Source organism: Pseudochaenichthys georgianus, chromosome 24 (assembly GCF_902827115.2).
Source record: "Pseudochaenichthys georgianus chromosome 24, fPseGeo1.2, whole genome shotgun sequence".
Taxonomy (NCBI): Eukaryota; Metazoa; Chordata; class Actinopteri; order Perciformes; family Channichthyidae; genus Pseudochaenichthys; species Pseudochaenichthys georgianus.
In genome coordinates, this window is record NC_047526.1 from 15,586,804 (window position 1) to 15,606,321 (window position 19,518).

General features: G+C 41.2%; 1 protein-coding gene across 1 annotated transcript; it reads left to right on the top strand.

Moving 5' to 3' along the window:
• The first annotated feature begins 203 nt into the window (after nt 1-203).
• hsp90aa1.2 (heat shock protein 90, alpha (cytosolic), class A member 1, tandem duplicate 2) lies at nt 204-17,944 on the top strand. The gene is made up of 11 exons (XM_034075664.2): nt 204-506; nt 8,527-8,676; nt 8,826-9,192; nt 9,308-9,441; nt 9,525-9,836; nt 9,928-10,093; nt 14,176-14,366; nt 14,875-15,022; nt 16,031-16,299; nt 17,097-17,430; nt 17,513-17,944. Exons 2-11 carry the CDS (start codon nt 8,527-8,529, stop codon nt 17,623-17,625), a joined length of 2,184 nt encoding a protein of 727 aa, XP_033931555.1. The 5' UTR covers nt 204-506; the 3' UTR covers nt 17,626-17,944.
• The last annotated feature ends 1,574 nt before the right edge of the window (nt 17,945-19,518 follow it).

Below are 19,518 nucleotides of genomic sequence, written 5' to 3' on the forward strand. Positions count from 1 at the left end.
ATGACAGCCGATATAGCTGACATCTAAAAAATGTACTTTGACAAGCAAAACACTTTTTTTGTAAGAATGTTTACTTACCAAACCACAATGAGCATCTCTCTTTCACAGGCAATGAGAAATGGGTGGAGCTTGCATAATTTCTGGTCACGTGATTACAACTATAAGGCGTTGCCTGGTTACAGGGGGTGGTTCAATTTACCTATTCTCCCCTAAACACTGCCACTGCATGGTTCATTCTAGTTATTCTGCCCCCGCACGCCTTCGTCAGATCCCCTCCTTTAGTCCAGCCTCCTCAAGCCATAAATGGACAGAGGCGAGTACACACATCATGATTGACAGCACACATAGCCTATCAGCTGCCATCACAGAGCTGTAGAGAGAGGAAGATTCCAGATGGTTCTGGACGGGAGGATTTCTCGAAGGGGATATAAAAGCTGCAAGGGGAACCTGTCAGCAGTCCACATCTTAACTTAAGTCCACACGGGAGTCTTCGATACAGGACCAAGGTAAATTATTGAAATATTTCTTTACTATTATAAAAATAATAACGAGATGCCTAAATCTAATATAACACTTTGACATTCATGGTTAATGTAAGCCAATATCAGCTTAGTTATGATATAGGTAAAGCTTAACCGTTGTCCATCAATACTGGTATTTTATAAATGACTAATAATATTCTGACATGCCTGGATTTCAATGGTGATGCAACTAAATCTAGTTAATGTGCATCGTTTTATTAACGGCTCATAACAATACTGTTGCAACCAGAGGCTGGTTATCTCAATGTACGTTTACAAATCAAGATTTGTAACGGTTATCATTGCTCCTACATGTCAGCGTTTTTTTGCACACGTCCAAACTTTTTCCAATATGATTTGGTAACTATCCTTCCTGCCTGATATTACCTGTGCACTGGGGGACAGCAGCCACATGATGCAAAAGAGGTGCACTTCAGGCAGGAATTATGTTAAGTGGCACAAAATTGACAACCAAGACCACATTTCCTGAGCAGAGAGTCTTTCATTCCTCAGTTCAAACAAAGTGAATAAAAGGCGACCATTTACAGATCCTCATCAGATGGCCATGAGGAGGAGCTTTCGATTCTTATGGAAACTGCTAGAGTTCTGCTCGCCTTTTGGTACCTTCTAGAAACTTGCAACTCACCTGGGGAACCGGAAGGGGGAGCCATTTTAACTGCTGCTTAAAAGTAATCCATAGCCACGTGCTCCTCTGATAAACCAACAACTCATTGTATCTATTTAAACATGCAAGCTTAATGAGAGACAGCAAGCGCATTTCGTGGGATCTGCAGGCAGTGGCTAGTCCTTCCGGAATATGCCACAGAGGCCGCTACTCAGCTGTGGCAAGTCCTTCCAATAGAGTCTGGCTGCAGACCGCAGCAAGGAGGTGTTTCCTATAGGGGCGTTTCCTATAGTGAACGACGGGAGCCGGCTCTCGCCCGCGAACGAGCCGTTTTTTGTTTTGTTTTTGCGGAGGGATCTAGATCGGCATGAAGGCACATTATGCAATGTGCAATGTGGACATTATCCCGCTTATTACACATGGCCACATTCTCAACAAAGTAACGACATGACTCCCAATAATAATTGAAATGCTTTTATGGATTTAGAAAAAGATTTTATTGATTTAAAAAATAGTTGTATGTATTGATTTAAATTGACATGCATCCGCTAAGAAAAGTAGTCCGTTGTTACTGTTTGAACTAACGTAACAACGGCAGGAACTGCTTCTATAGTGTTTTTGAGGAGCTTTTTGATTACAGATTTGAAAACATCGTTGCTTGCTTTAAAAGTAGCACAATTCATTATGTCAAACCTTGAAAGATATCCCTGCCCTAATGCCAAAAGTAACTGGCAACTGAATATATGTCGCCGTAGCTATGATGTCTATGTCTGGACCGCTGCGTAAAAAGGAGGGTTTCTGACCCATTACTTCTCTTCTTACTTCTATAAGAATAAAACACGGAGGACGGAGATCTCTTTTTGTCCCCCTCTTCTCCCCGCTGCAGCCTAGCAGTTGATCTCAAAGCACGCTCCCCTCTCCTGCAGGGAGAAAAACTATATGTATATACTTTATATAGGTTGATACAGTAGCCCCTTTTTTTAAATAGTTTTTATAGGTGTTGCCATTTGTTTTGTGTAGCGTGGTTCTACAAGCAAGTCAATGAATTCATTGGGTGGTGTCAGAGAGTTACACGGGTCTGTAAATGCAATGAAAACAATTGGCCACAGCAAATAATTTATATTAAACATGTAATTTTTACTTTTGAATACTTTAGTACAAAGGATGTCTTGAATAATTTAAGTGATATATGTGTACACATATAAATCATTAGTCAAAACAGGGCTACATTTGATTTAATTAAAAGGTATAATATGTGGTAAACTGAAGAGCCCTTTGGGAGCCGAAAGAGCCGGCTCTTCTTGGTGAGCCAAATGATCCGGCTCAGCAAGAAGAGCCGGAATTCCCATCACTAGAACAATGACTTCTTCTGCGAGGATTTATAAAAGCAGCTGGAATCCCTTAAGTTGCTATTGGATAAAAAAAGTTAGGAAACGCCCCTATAGGAAACGCCTCCTTGCTGCGGTCTGCAGCCAGACCCATCTCAGTCCTTCCGGCATATGCCACAGATGCCACAACTTGCCGAGGCATCTGCCGCTGCTCAACGGGAGTTGCCACAAGATGCCAGAGTAAGAGAACGTTTACGGTAGCTGCCACTCGTCTTCCGTGGCAAATGCAGCTATTTAAACCCGTATTTATCGTGTAAAATGTCATTGTTTAGGCATGACTTTATCGAACTGATCTGTACACAGGACTGATGTGCGGTCTCTATTTTTCAGAAAGATTATACATTATCATTTCTATTCAATTTTACTTGAAGCATGGTTTGCTAAAATAAACAAACGTGCTATATTTATGATGAGATATTGGCGAGTGAGGGTTGCAAGCAACGCCCTTGGCAATTGTCGCTTCTTGAGGGGAGTTTCCACTGCTTGCTACGATAAACCAGGTGTATGACTAGCAAAGACAAATAATTAACAAATAAATATCTGTATTGACACGGCAACGTGTACACTGGTGTTATTAGACTTGGCTACAGACTTAGGGCAGCTGTAACTGATTGCCGTTACCACCACTGCTAGTGAGATGCTAAGGTTTACTTTATAAATTAGGCAAAGGACTTATATTTGCCCCATGCCTTCAGCAGCAGCAGGCCATTCACTTTGATTTGATGAAGTTATGAAATGTAATCATTTCGACAATAAATAAATGCTACATAAACGTTATCTTGTATGTTTTATCGAACCATCTCCGTTTCTAACTTTCAATATATTTAAAAAGAGATCTCTCTCTCATCTGCGTGCGGGGGCGGGGCCTCACAGACATGCTGCTGCGCTGTGCAAACAGTTCTGCCGGTAATGCATATTAGGATACATTTTGTGAGGAAACTTTTCCACCAATAATTCCAATAAGTATTCCAAAATGTATTCACTTCAGGTTTACGAAAGTAACTGTATTCGGATTAGTTGTTTTTCAAATGTAACGCGAGCTGAATACAGTTAGGCTACTTGGTATTTGTATTCTGATTACGTAACGCCGTTACATGTATTCCGTTACAACCCAACCCTGTGTACAGATCATCAGTCCTGTGTACAGATCAGTTCGATAAAGTCATGCTAAAACAGCGACATTTTACACGATAAATACGGGTTTAAATAGCAGCATTTGCCACGGAAGGCGAGTGGCAGCTACCGTAAACGTTCTCTTACTCTGGCATCTTGTGGCAACTCCCGTTGAGCAGCAGCAGATGCCTCGGCAAGTTGTGGCATATGCCGGAAGTACTTGCCACAGCTACCACAGAGTAGCGGCCTCTGTGGCATATGCCGGAAGGACTTGCCACTGCCTGCAGATGCCACGAAATGAGCCAGGCCCTACTGAGCTTAATTGCACTGTTACTATCTATTAACATGTGTGGTTGAAAAGTTAAAACGTTATTTTGTTTTATGCAGCAGTGGAAACAAATTAATTAAATATCTTGACTGTTTGGATTATTTTATTTTTTATTTAGTGATATAGGAGTTACAAGACAAGTGCATACAAGTACAGTGTGTCACATACTCGGAAGACAATAAGAACAATAAGAAGCCTTTACAAGTAAAGACAAATAACAAATAAAAAAATATACATTGGAGACAAAAAAATAAAACAAACAGACGGAAGCGGTGGAATTAGTGTCACTTGCCAAAAATGGATTATAGGCAGGTGGAGCTGAGCATTATGGGCTCAGAACAGTCTCATAATACACACATGCACACAGAAGGATTCAAACTTGTATTTCCGGATCCACACTTGTGTTTTTCAAAGCACACACAAATGTGTTCCGTTTCATATTAGGGCTGCAACAAACGACTAATTTGATAATCGATTAATCTATCGATTAATGAAACGATTAATCGATTATTCGGATCGTTAAGGTTTTAACTGTACTACTACTTATATCGATACTGCTTTTCGATCCGGTCCTTTTAACGGTTCTTCTGACAAGAAATAGGGTAAACTAACTAACTAAACAAATTGTGAACAAAACTAACATTGCTTTTTATTTTAATTAAATGCATAATATTTGACATCAAACGAAACAACAATGTTTTAACAAATCATATTAAATAATCTGATGACAGAACTGTAAACAGAATAGCTGAAACTTTAACAAACTAAATAATCTAATCATTAACCCATGTTTTTATAACTGAGTTAACTCTGTGTGTTGCTGCTAGCATACATAACACCTGACGTGGAAAAGTTACTCGTGGACGGGGCTACAGAGCTGCTAGAAAGACAGTGGAACCCGGTGCATTCCTCCGTCTGGAGGTGGAGCACTTTTGCTAAATGTTTAGACAAATTGCTCGTGTTACCGCCCTTACATGATAAACTGTTATTGCACTTTTGGTAACGAGCATTGAGATGGATAAAGTTTAACCACACCTCGGAGCGCGTTCTCTCCGCCATCTCCTCCGTGTGTGTGTTGCATGCATGTAGCAGCTGCGTGTGTGTGTGTGTAAACTGCCCCGCCCCCTCGCAAGCAGGCGGGGGAGAGATCTCTCGTCTGAATTGGGAAGATCGAAAATACATTATAGACGCATTTTGTAGTCATATTGCATATTAGAAACGGAGTTGGCGACACTAAGACTGCGATATAATGTTTATGTAGCAATAATACATATGACATATGTTTTAAATGTCTCCTGTACCGATAAAAAAGAGCGATAATGTTGGAGCTTAACGGGGTGTAGAACACATGTGATGACGTCACCAACGAATCGACGACTGAATTAGTTGCCAACTAATTTGGTAATCGATTAAGTCGATTAGTTGTTGCACCCCTATTTCATATACATGTAAATAAAATCCAAATACAGAAAAAAGTTTTACATATGTATTTTTGATCCTCACTTATTAGTTTCCCGTTTAAATCCCCTGAACCTGCAAACACAAACAGCTTTCTGTGCACGGATCGCTTTGCATTCGTGTGTGGGTTTTTTGAGACTCCCCTGGCGGTCAGCCGATTTGTACTTGTAATTTGTTCTATCTATAGCCAATCAGATGTCTCCTTCATTCTAAGCCAATCACATGAGCGCGCCCCCACGAGGGTAAGATTACTTCATATACGCATTTTGCGCAGTCCGGTCAGCTCGCTAAACGGAGGGGGCGGAGCTTCAGGTGATCATGCAGAGCAGCGTGTCTCCATCAGACTCAGCAGCTGATCTGATCGCTCTCTCGCGTTTATGTCCATATCGATCAGATCCAGCTCTCCTGATCGGCCTTTATAGAGAGCACAGATCAAACTATTAAGAGTGAATATCGGCTGATAATGACCGGCGGGGCTCCCCCAGTGTGTGAAAAAGTACACGTCCCACCGTCCGGGACGTGTTATTTACAATATCGGATAAGTAGATCTTTCAATTGACTTGTCCGGCGGACAAGTGACGCTTTTCGGCCTGATTTATTGACAAATTATTGATACATTCAGTTTACAAAAGGTAGAACTCATTCGCAAATTGTACGTGTCCGCCATTGTTCGTTTAGAAATGTTAGTTTCGGTTCTGCTTGTCGATTCCTAAGGAAATGCATCTCGCCGCTTTCTGTACAGTTAGACGGGGGCGGGGCGGAGCGGGGTGGGAACAAATAACAATTGTCCGGTACCGGGATTAATAAGAGTTGTGAGGACAGGAGGCGAGGCTGAGCCCCGCGGACCGCAGCTCTCTCTCTCTATGCTCCGTATCAGCTGATCGCTGCGCGGTGCAGCTCAGCGTCTCTCTCTCTCTTTCTACACACAGCGGATCCGCAGCCCGTTTAACAGCCTCATCTTTGTCAAACTTTCTTATGTTCTTTCTCTAACACATAATGAAGGTTATTAAGCGTTTTAACTCCTATGTTGTTAATATTGACCGCCATTTCCTTTATGAAGTAGCCTTCCTGTCTGTGTCCTCGCGCTGTCCTCACATCCCCGGACCCCCAGACTCGGAGGAGCACAGGGATGTCAGTATTGTTTATGAAGCAGGGTATAGAAAGTACATTACTGAAATGAAAATACTATTTATTTACTTTTACAAACAGTGAGCAGCTGGGCAGCTGCAGCATGTGTATTGCAGGCAGGGCCGCCCCTGGCCAGCTTGGGGCCCCAAGCGACATTGTGAGATGAGGCCCCTCCCCCAACTGACAGGAGTGAACTTTTTTTTTTTTCTCGAAACAAAGTAGGCTAATATAAATATAATTCCTGTTTATTATTATTATCAACACTTTTTTATGCAGTGAGGTAAATGGTTGTGCATGTATGTCGTTCAGTATGCGTTTACAGGTGAATACGTCTGCATTTCCTGCCAAATACTATTCTCAAAAAGATTAAAATATAATTAATGCAAATAAACAACTTCTATTAATAATAGCGGCCCTGATTGCAGGACATGTGTAAGCGTCTTTGAGTTGTAGAAAAGCACTAGGCCTCTAGGCTATACATCTAATGTGTCATTATTATTATTATTATTATTAGGTTATGTCCTATGTGTTGGACATGTGTGGTTGGACTCTGTCTCACAGGCAGGTTGCAGTGTAACATCAAAGGACACTGGGCCAACTGTACATTCTCAAACTGCACCACTTAGAACTAACTAAACAATGCAGAGATTATTTGTATACAATTGTATTCAATAACCGAAATAAATTAAACAGTATGAAGTGATTTGTAAATAGGAATACAGATTTGACTTAATGTTTTCATAAATATATTTTTCTCCCAGTTTGTCATGGGACTTATTTACCCTCTCAAAGAACCGGAATCGAGAAACAAAAATAACCGGAATCGAAAAGCAGAACCGAAATCGTTAAAATCCAAACGATACCCAACCCTATGTGTGATACAGTAAAATCTTACCGCTCACTTACGTTATCGGTGTCGTAAAAACCGTGGGAAAATGTAAAATACGATGGCGAAGAAGAAGATTCCAGTGGCCCCAAATTTTTGTCCATTCTGGACAAGTGAAAAATGTATTCGGACAAGTAGATTGCCAAACTCACTTGTCCATGGACAAGTACTCTCTAAAAACTTTTTCTCACACTGTCCCCCCGTTAACAGGTCACTGTCTAGCACTGGCTTCGTAGTGCACTGATCGATTAGGCTAAGCTAACCTGTAGCTGCTCCCTCCACACTCCCAACAACTTCATACAGTCATAAATAAAGCAGCTGTATTCGCCATACAGGAAACACACATTTAAAACGGTTTTGCCTGCCGTTTTTGTGTACACAAGCATTCATCAATGGTTTGGAAAGTGGTGCTGTACCTTAATAATATAAAGGCTTGTATTTGCGTGCATTTCCTGTTCGGAAAGTGGCGCTGTACTGAGAGTGAAGGGTGTCCTGAGATTAGCGCCTGCAGGCAGGCTCCATGGAGCAGTCAGCCTTGTGGGGGCGCGCTCATGTGATTGGCTTAGAATTGAGGAGACATCTGATTGGCTATAGATAGAAATAATTACAAGTACGAATCGGCTGACCGTCAGGGGAGTCTCAAAAATCCCACACACGAATGCACAGCGATCCGTGCACAGAAAGCTGTTTGTGTTTGCAGGTTCAGGGGTTTTAAACGGAAAACAAATATGTGAGGATCAAAAATACACATGTAAAACTTTTTTCTGTATTTGGATTTTATTTACATGTAGTGACTCACAGAGCTGCAGACAATCTACAGACCAATGAAAATGTTGCGAGCACACACAGGGCTAACCTGCCTGTAAAAATGTAAAAAAGTATAAGAGAGTCATAAATAAGTGTCAAACATCTCCTCAATGGGCAATGCATTAATTTTTCTAATTTAAATAATTATGTTGCCCTTGCTTTAGGGACACAAACGGTGCCATCGGATCATAGAGAGCATTTATGTTGTGTGTTCATTTGTAATCCATGATGTATGCATGTTCTAAAAATAGTCATTTGTTCCCTCTGCTTAGATGTCTGAATCACACGACCAACCAATGGAGGAGGAGGTTGAGACGTTTGCATTCCAGGCTGAGATTGCTCAGTTGATGTCCTTGATCATCAACACTTTCTACTCCAACAAAGAGATCTTCCTTAGGGAGCTTATCTCCAACTCTTCAGATGTAAGTTTGTCATAGCATTAGGCTGAAGGTGTTTCCTTTTAATCTCATGTTGTGTGGTTGTGAAGTTTGAGTTTATTTCACAAATCTCTGAATAATAGAAAGTTATTTAAATTTCTATCCACACTTATAGCTTTTTGTCTTTCCCCCAGGCCCTGGACAAAATCCGCTATGAGAGTCTCACTGACCCCACTAAACTTGATAGTGGCAAGGACCTAAAAATCGAAGTCATTCCCAACAAAGAGGGACGCACACTTACCTTGATTGACACTGGTATCGGCATGACCAAGGCTGACCTGATCAACAACCTGGGCACAATCGCCAAGTCTGGTACCAAGGCTTTCATGGAGGCTCTGCAAGCTGGAGCCGACATCTCCATGATCGGTCAGTTTGGTGTGGGTTTCTACTCATCATACCTAGTGGCTGAGAGGGTGACAGTCATTACCAAGCACAACGATGACGAGCAATACATTTGGGAATCCTCTGCTGGAGGCTCATTCACAATCAAAGTGGACAACTGTAAGTATTATAAGGCCCTTACTTTATTGCTAATAACAATTGATTTCTATCGATAAAGTGGTACCTACAGGAGATTACATGTAACGTGCATTGACCCGTCTTTTTTTCTATGTAGCTGAGCCCATTGGGCGTGGCACTAGGGTGATCCTACACTTGAAAGAAGACCAGATCGAATACATAGATGAGAAAAGAGTCAAGGAGATTGTGAAAAAACACTCTCAGTTCATTGGCTATCCGATCACACTCTTTGTAAGTCCTCATTTAAGTTGTTTAAGGAAATAAATAACATTAATTAGCCTGATTGTCATTGACTGAGTTCTATATGAATTTAGGTGGAGAAAGAGCGTGACAAGGAGGTGAGTGACGACGAGGCAGAAGAAGAAAAGGAAAAAGACAAGGATGAAGAAGAGGACGAGGACAAACCTGAGATTGAGGACGTCGGGTCTGATGAGGAGCACGACCACGACAAGTGTTCAGACAAGAAGAAGAAGAAGAAGAAGATCAAGGAGAAGTACATTGACCAGGAGGAGCTGAACAAGACTAAACCCCTGTGGACGCGTAACCCTGACGACATCACTAATGAGGAGTATGGAGAGTTCTACAAGAGTCTCACCAACGACTGGGAAGACCACCTTGCTGTCAAAGTAGGGCCCCTAAATGATTCTTTATCCATATGTAATAAAAGTAGTGAGATTTTAACTTGAATACTGACCTAATGGATCGTCTTTCTCACAGCACTTTTCCGTAGAGGGTCAGCTGGAATTCCGCGCTCTGCTCTTTGTTCCTCGCCGCGCTCCCTTCGACCTCTTTGAGAACAAGAAGAAGAAAAACAATATCAAGCTGTACGTGCGCAGGGTCTTCATCATGGACAACTGCGAGGATCTCATCCCTGAGTACCTCAGTGAGTATTAACTCAAGCCACAAAATACTAGCATATACTAGGCCTGTCGCGATAAGCAATTAATTGACTTATCGTACAATAAATAAAAATGAACTCGATAACTTTCCTGACCTCGATAAATTGCCGTTTACATGCGTGTTTGTTTACATAAGGATGTGACCAGCATTTTAGCCAGGTGCGCTGTGGCTGTCGGCCAGGCTTGCTGTGAGGGGCGGGGCTCACACACATCCAGGTCAGGACTAGTGTTAATTTCGTCAGCTATTTTTTTATTTAGTTTTAGTCTTAGTCCTGTTTTAAATTTTCGATTTAGTCACCTTCATCCTGTTTTTAATTTAGTCAAGTTTTAGTCGACTCAATGTCTGATCATTTTAGTCGACTCAAAGTCTGATCATTTTAGTCAAAGAAAACTAATTATTTTAGTCTACTTTTTGTCAATGAAAACTGTTGAGTCTTTTTTAGTCATCAGATTTTTATAGAACATTTCAGTCAAACTAGTCTAGCCAAAACAAATAATTTTTCATTTTAGTATATATAAATAAACAAGATTATATCTTGTCCTTATTTGATGAAAAACACAGGTTGAATGATTAAGAAAGGAGCTTTGCAGAGAGTATCTGGTCAGGTTTGTGGTGTTTTTACCAGCTGTGTTATGGCCACATTGCTTTCCTTCTGATAAAAAAATTCGCTTTTTTTCTCCGCCTCATTGTAGCGAAAATGGGTCCAAATATCACATCGTTTCTTTCTCCCAAGCAGTGGTGGCTTTAGACTTTTTCGTTGTCAGTAATTTTGACGGACCGGTTCGTAACATTTCAGTCATAATCCATTATTACCCGTCGAGTGCACAATTTATCAATCACTCGCGCTGACGGGGGTATTCGGTTAACGCAAGTGCGACCACAGCTCCCAAGCCCTGTTGTTGCCATTTCATATTCTGTTAAATAAGGTTAGTTAGACCAGTGGTTCCCAAACTTTTTGTGCCCAAGGCACACTAAAGGACAAGTAAAAATCTCAAGGCACCCCTATTGTGCAAAATAGCCCTGATAATACGTGTTATCACTCATATCATGTAAAATATCTGTAAATGTGCATAATTATTTACTAATGCCAAATAAAATGTGACAAAGACAACTATATTACGAAATATTTCAGAAATTAATTTGAAACTTTATCAAATTAGGCTTCATCAAAGCAGCAACACACTCATTTAAACCAGACGGGTCACAAAATAAAAAATGAGGCAAAGGAAACTCAGCAGAAATTCAGCACAGAGAACTGTCAATGCAAGGAAGCTGCATTGTCCATGGTCCTGAACTACAAATTATAAATGTATTACTTTAAAAAAAGTAATATATTGCACTACTTCGTTACTATCTACAAGTAACTCGTTACTTTACTCGTTACTTTACTCGCCGAGCATGTACGAACTGCGCATGCGTGAGTGGCAATAACTCCTTACCAGCAGGCGGCGGTAGTGTGTATTTGTCATTCAAAACAGGCAACAACCGGAAGACAGAGAAGAAGAACAGACTACGTGATATAAACAAACAACACATGGCGTGTGTGGTAGCTTCACCTTAGCATGTGTTCTTTGCAGGTGTTTGTTGAGGTTTGACGTGGTGTTCACAGCAGTGGATAACAGCTTCTGGCCTGGACACAGTTTGCACCTCACCGTCACATTCCTGTCTATTCTTCGGACTAACTCAAAATAATGGGCATACCTCCACCCCTCGAAAGTTATCGCTGACTCAGCCATGTTTATGCAGCACTGCACGTGGAGATGTGGACGCACAAGTCACGCAGATTACGTACATATAAACCTACAAAGTACTGATATAGTAAAATAAAAAATAATTATTTTTGTGTAGTTGTATATTGCAATAATAACGTATGGTTGTCACAAAATCCTACGGCACACCCGGACTTGCCTCGTGCCGCGGCACACCGTTTGGGAACCACTGAGTTAGACCATGAGTTAGACCCGAGTCTTCCTGACAGTTCATATTGTGCCGCTGCCCGGTGTAATTCAAATCTACCGCCGGGTACAGCACAGACACACAGCTGCTGCCCAGCCGCAGCACCGGAAATGGAACTGCTGGGAGAAAAACTGACTATCAGAGATGTAACGTTATCTTTGATAATATTTTGTCTCCTCATTTTTCGTCAACGATATTACATGATGATTTCGTTGCAGTTATTGTTTACTGCCGCCGGTCTCGTTTTCGTCATGGAAAAAAAGGTCGTTGACGAACATATTTCGTCATAGTTTTAGTCAACGAAATTAACACTCAGGACACTCGGCGTGTAGCAGCCAAATTAATAATATAGAAACAAGCTGGAGACAACGTGTGACTTACTCGAGAGGAATCTGAAGTTAAATGTAATTGGTTGCAAAACCTAACTCCATCTCCGGTGTGGGAATATTTTGGATTTAAGCCAAATCAACGAGGCGAACCTACGGACTTGAATGAGCCGGGCAGTGTTTCGCATTTGTTTTAAAAAGGTAGCAAGAAAAGCTAGCAATACGACCAACCTTAAACTGCACCTGAAACACAACCACCCCATTCCGTTTTCCCAGCTGGGAGCAAACACGGCAGCTGGAGATGGAGAGCTTCCACCTTCCCGACAGTTTGCAATCAAAGATGCATTTGTCCGACAATGCGAACATGTTGGTGTTCCTTGCTCTAAATCTTTGAAATACAAATTTGGATATGGCCTGTTGAGGTTTTTTTTGCTTGTGAGACAATGTGAGCTCATATTTCTTTATTTATATAAATAAATATATTTATTATTTATTTAGCACTATATATATATATATATATATATTTAAATCACACACAACCAAAACAATAAATTAAATAGACTCAGGCTGGAAAACAGAGCTCTCTCTCATATATATATATATATATATTAGGGCTGTCGGTCGATTAAAACATTTAATCGCATGATTGTCCATAGTTAATCGCAAATTAATCGCACATTTTTTATCTGTTCTAAATGTACCTTAGAGGAATATTTTTCAAGTTTTTTTTATACTCTTATCAACATGAGTGGACAAATATGCTTTATGCAAATGTTTATTATCATTTGAACAATGACAAATTCTCATGAATATTAAACACAACAACCTCTGAACATTACAAATATTTGCCTCAATTCAACCTGGAACCTCTCTCATATAATAATACAAAGTATGTGTGTGTGATGGATCGTTGGAGCTATGTGCAACTCAAGGTATATGCTCGAACGGGAGCTGCCTGGACGCTGCAATCATGTTGCGTGCACTATCCGTGCTGTGTGTGCTGACTTTTCGTGCAGTCTGGCTTCCTGCATAAAGTCAAGTGCTCGGCGCAGTTGTCGGCGAAATGTCGCTCCTCTGTTTTCATTGAAACAGCTCCTTATATCCGTTAGCGCTGCTAGCTAGCGCCAGATGCTAACAACAACAATACACATAAGGTCTCTCTCTCGCGCCACACATACACACACCCGCCCGGTCCTCCCGATGGCCAGTCAGGGACTGCTGGTGAGCGTGGAAGGAGCGGGGCTCTCAGCATCAGCTTGTAGATGGTATTTTAAAGTCGATGCGCTCTGAAACTACGGGGCGGCCGAGGACAAAAAATACACATGCGTTAAAATAATTAGTGGCGTTAATTTTTATATATGAGAGAGAGCTCTGTTTTCCAGCCTGAGTCTATTTAATTTATTGTTTTGGTTGTGTGTGATTTAATTATTTTTAATAATTTAATTCATTTGTTTATTTATATAATTTATGTATTTGAATATTATTTCACATTTCATTCGCAATGTTGAATGTTCAATAAAAAAGTTCTGTTTGAAAGGATGTTCTTGAAATATTATTATTATATATTATTATGTCAGTGGTCTAAGATGGTCTTACAACGGTGCCGACAATATTATCGTTTATCGCAATAATTTACGGGAAACTGTATCGTAGAACAAAAATCATTATCGTGACAGGCCTAGCGTATACTCTTCATAAATCACATAATCAGCTTATATAATTAAAATAACAAATAGACATTTGACTGTATGGCTGATCAGGTTGTCTTTATCCATCCTATCAGATTTCATCAGGGGTGTGGTGGACTCTGAGGACCTTCCCCTGAACATTTCCAGAGAGATGCTGCAGCAGAGCAAGATCCTGAAAGTGATCCGCAAAAACCTGGTGAAGAAGTGCATGGAACTCTTCACTGAACTCTCTGAGGACAAGGAAAACTACAAAAAGTACTACGATCAGTTCTCCAAGAACATCAAGGTTAGTGTTCTCACCTTGCACCGTCCAAGCCGTTAAGTGTTCCTAATCTTGTCACATTTAAACTGTTGGCAGCCACCTTGTGTTAAACCCTTGTGCCTTGCTTTGATACTTTGTTAATGTCCACACAAGTCCTGCAAAATGTAATCTGAATTTTAACAGGATAGTGTGTTTGTAGAGTGCAAAGCTTGACAAAAACCTCTTGAATTGTAGAGAAATATTCCAGTTTGCACTTCAGACCTTTTAATGTGTTAGCCATCTGTCTGATCCTTTGGCCATATTGCCCTAATGAAAAGCTGCTTTAAGTCTTGTTTGGTGCTCCTTAATGACATTACTTACACTTTATTCATGGTTAGTTCTTGGAGACAAATATCAGTGTATCTACTCTTTAATACTGAAATAGTTATGTAATTTTTTTTAACCAGAATGTAACACATTTAATTAATAAATGGATCTACTTATACAACGTTCAAATGCATGTTACTGACATTAAGTTTTATTTGTATTTCAGCTTGGCATCCATGAGGATTCTCAGAACAAAAAGAGGCTGTCTGAGCTGCTGCGATACTTCACATCAGCTTCTGGAGATGAGCTGGTGTCCCTGAAGGACTATGTCACACGTATGAAGGAAAACCAGAAACACATCTACTACATTACTGGTGAGGACACTTCTCATCCTTATACTGTACATTTAGATTCAAAATAGTTTTGAAACAGGTGAACGGAGTTGGTTAATGTGTTAAAATTAGGGCTGTCAGTCGATTAAAATATTTAATCGCGATTAATCGCATGATTGTCCATAGTTGATCGCGATTAATTGCAAATTAATCGCAAATTTTTTATCTGTTCTAAATGTACCTTAGAGGAATATTTATCAAGTTTTTAATACTCTTATCAACATAGGAGTGGACAAATATGCTTTATGCTAATGTTTATTATCATTTGAACAATGACAACTATTCTCATGAATATTAAACACAACAACCTGGAACCTCTCTCATTCAATACTGTGTGTGTGTGTGTGTGTGTGTGTGTGTGTGTGTGTGTGTGTGTGTGTGTGTGTGTGTGTGTGTGTGTGTGTGTGTGTGTGTGTGTGTGTGTGTGTGTGTGTGTGTGTGTGTGTGTGTGTGTGTGTGTGTGTGTGTGTGTGTGTGTGTGTGTGTGTGTGTGTGTGTGTGTGTGTGTGTGTGTGTGTGTGTGTGTGTGTGTGTGTGTGTGTGTGTGTGTGTGTGTGTGTGTGTGTGTGTGTGTGTGTGTGTGGGTGTGTGTGTGTGTGTGTGTGTGTGTGTGTGTGTGTGTGTGTGTGTGTGTGTGTGTGTGTGTGTGTGTGTGTGTGTGTGTGTGTGTGTGTGTGTGTGTGTGTGTGTGTGTGTGCGTGCAACTCAAGGCATATGCTCGAACGGGAGCTGCCTGGACGCTGTGATCATGTTGCTGCAATCATGAGTGTGCTGACTTCTCGTACAATGTCCCGCTGTCTGGCTTCCTGCATCAAGTCAAGTGCTCGGCGCAGTTGTGTGGATAGAGCGCTCCTCTGTTTTCATTGAAACAGCTCCTTATATCCGTTAGCGCAGCTAGCTAGCACCCGATGCTAACAACAACAATAGCCGCGTTATTAACGCGTTAACTTGACAGCCCTAGTTAAAATATAAATGTGTTTTGTTTTTCAGGTGAGACCAAAGACCAGGTGGCCAACTCTGCCTTTGTGGAGCGCCTCCGCAAAGCCGGCCTTGAAGTTATTTACATGATCGAGCCCATCGATGAGTACTGTGTCCAGCAGCTGAAGGAGTTTGATGGCAAGAACCTGGTTTCAGTGACCAAGGAAGGCCTGGAGCTGCCAGAAGATGATGAGGAGAAGAAGAAGCAGGAGGAGAAGAATGCTCAGTACGAGAGTTTGTGCAAGATAATGAAGGATATCTTGGAGAAGAAAGTGGAGAAGGTGAGAGGATTTATAAACGAAACTACCTCAAAACAAATCATTAGGGGTTGTTGATTGACCACTGTTGTGCAATTAAGGCGAGACACCCCAGGTGAATAGGGTAATTTTTTTTAACTTAAAGATATCAGCTAGAAATTTCTCCAGTTAATTGCATACATAAGGCAATTATTTTTTGTATTACAAGTTTTCTGAAATAGCATGTTTAAATATGCAAATGAGCCATTATCTCATTAAATATGCGCTTATTTTAACACATTTCAGGAACTGAAATCTGAACTTTGGATAAAGCCAGGTTCAAAATTCTTGTATCATTTTGTAGTCATATTAGGATCTAAGGCTTTTACAGAAGGGATTTTGGATATCTCTTTTTGTCACTCCATAAATCAGAAAACAGCCCTAAAATATCCATTTTTGCCATTTTTTTTTTTTTTAGGTATAAAATGTTATATAATTAAGGCTATGAAAAATATATGAACAAACCCTTCTGTAAAAGAAACTGAGCTTTCCAACAATATCTCTGTTGACATGGTGCAAACAGCGGTCGCGGTACTCTGTTACGTTAGAATGCTAACCTTTGGTGAATTTAGGAGATCTACAGACGCAAATAGACAAACTATTATAAAATAAACACTTAAATGTGTATGTTGTACGTTTTCCTTCCAAAAGCCTGATAGAAAACATGTTATGGAATCAAAATAGCTCAAAATTGACCAGTGAATGAAAAGCGATGTTTTTGCCTGCCGTGTCTCGCCTTAAGGCAGAAACTAACTGGTGTACATTTTTGTTGACATCCGCAGGTCACGGTGTCCAACCGCCTGGTGTCTTCCCCATGCTGCATCGTCACAAGCACCTACGGCTGGACAGCTAACATGGAGAGGATCATGAAGGCCCAGGCTCTCAGGGACAACTCCACCATGGGCTACATGGCTGCTAAAAAACACCTAGAGATCAACCCTGACCACCCCATCGTGGAAACCCTGAGGCAGAAGGCAGAGGTTGATAAGAATGACAAGTCTGTGAAGGATCTGGTCATCCTGCTCTTTGAAACTGCACTGCTCTCTTCTGGATTCACCTTGGAGGATCCCCAGACCCACTCCAATCGCATCTACAGAATGATCAAGCTCGGTCTCGGTGAGTATCTGTGCTTACGGACATTATATAAACAACTACCTGGCTTCTTTGACTAATCATGTTTTTCTTTTTCTTGTTTTAGGTATTGATGAAGATGATATGACACCAGATGACGTCACCTCTGCGCTCACTGAGGACATGCCCCGTCTTGAAGGGGACGATGATGACACATCCAGGATGGAGGAGGTGGACTAGGCCTGTTTCTGTGGCCTCTTGGCTCTCAGAAGTAGTGTTATGTAACATGTAAAGTTTAATGTTGTAAATGAGCCTGGGATTGCTCTCCCCTCAACACCTTTTTCACACAGTTCTCCCCTTGATATGACCAGATTCAGATCCATTCCTCATAGGACTTTATTTTTTAAGTTGTCACGTTTAGTATCTTGAGTTTTCAATGCATTTTCTTTATTTATTGACATTCCAATTAACTTTTTGTGTTCTTACATTGATTGTAAGTACCAAAAATGTTAGTTATTTCAAAGGGGTTGGACCCATAAATAAAGGTTCAATATCTTGACTACCATGTTTTGTCATCCTTACTGACCCTCTGAAAAGTTTATAACACGGGGGCAATTCTAAAGACAATAATTCACAAATATACAGCTAAGGACAGGACATTTAGTTAAATCCCATTTAAATGAAATTAGCATTGTGTATATGATTCACAACACATAGACTGTAGCAATAGTTACATGCAACCTTTCAGTGTAAGATTTGTGAAATGTATCGTGCCAACAATATTAACTGAATTTAAAAACTCCTAGAAATTCAATCTTTAGAAGACAGTCACTTAGGCTGTCATAGCAGGAAAAAGCACAGGTGTTCCTAATTACCTTAATGAGGGCTCTGCTCTAGTCACCTATCTCTTAATTAATGTCACTATTTACAACTGTGGTTTTCTCTATTTAAAGGGCCCATGTCATGCTTTTCCGGTTATTACCCGTCCCCTTGTGTGTTATGAAGGTTTTTCTGCATGTAAATGGTCTGCAAAGTCACAAACCCTCAAAGTACACCCTGTAGCGAGTAAAACTCTAACACAGAAAAGACCTGTCTATGCTGCTCCAGAACGCCTCATTGGAGATTTCTCTTTTTCCATTGTTTTCTTCCTGGGTACAGTGACGTGCCCATACCCAAATGGACCCATTGGTCCAAATAGACCAATCCCTGGAGCCGTTAAGTTAAGTCCAATCCACGCACACACACACTCAGGGTGTTAATCAATCTTGAGTAAAGCTGCTCCAGAGCCACTATTTCAAGCATACTACGTCATCGAGTGCCGCCAAAGTACTGTTCCAATTTCCAGCATACTTGGAGTCCTACCGAGCCCGGCGTACTTCATTTGGAGAAATTTCGAGGCTGCACATGTGTAGACTCCGTGGTCTTAAAATCCCCACAATGCTTTGCGCACGGACCAATTTCCCCAAATCTGTGGCGGAAAATGTAAGGCGGGGCCTCTCATATGACGCACACCTGCACACTTGCTAGCCTGTTCCACTCTTTGTTTTCCGAATGCCAGGAAGTATTCTTGCCTCGCTTCTGAAGCAAGTGACTCGGAAGACATGTGCTACCAAGCAAGCGTACTCGACATTGAGAAACACCCTAAATCTTTTCTCAGCTGCAGCTCCGCCGATTTCTCCTCCCTGAGACGGCGGGACGCGGCGAGGCTGTTTTTCACTGTCGAGGAAGGCTGCTCCAGAACCACTATTTCAAGCATACTACGTCATCGAGTGCCGCCGAAGGACTGTTCCAATGTCCAGCATACTTGGAATTCTACCAAGGCCGGTGTACTTCGTAACGGGAAATTTCGAGGCTGCACACCAAGCAAGCGTCCTCGACATTGAGAAACACCCTGTGAGTCGGTGTGTGAGCACAGCACACACACAAACTCCAGCCAGGCTGCGGGTGTGTGTGTGTGTGTGTGTGTTCGGGCTGTGTCTCGCTGTCTCGCAGACGGCCACTGGGCTCACAGGGAGGGGGGGGGCAGGAGCTCCAACAAGCCGTTTAGGACAGAGTGAAGAATACACATACTATACAGAGATGCTGTATGAGAAACCAATGTGATTTTGGAAAATTGCACAATATAAATCTATT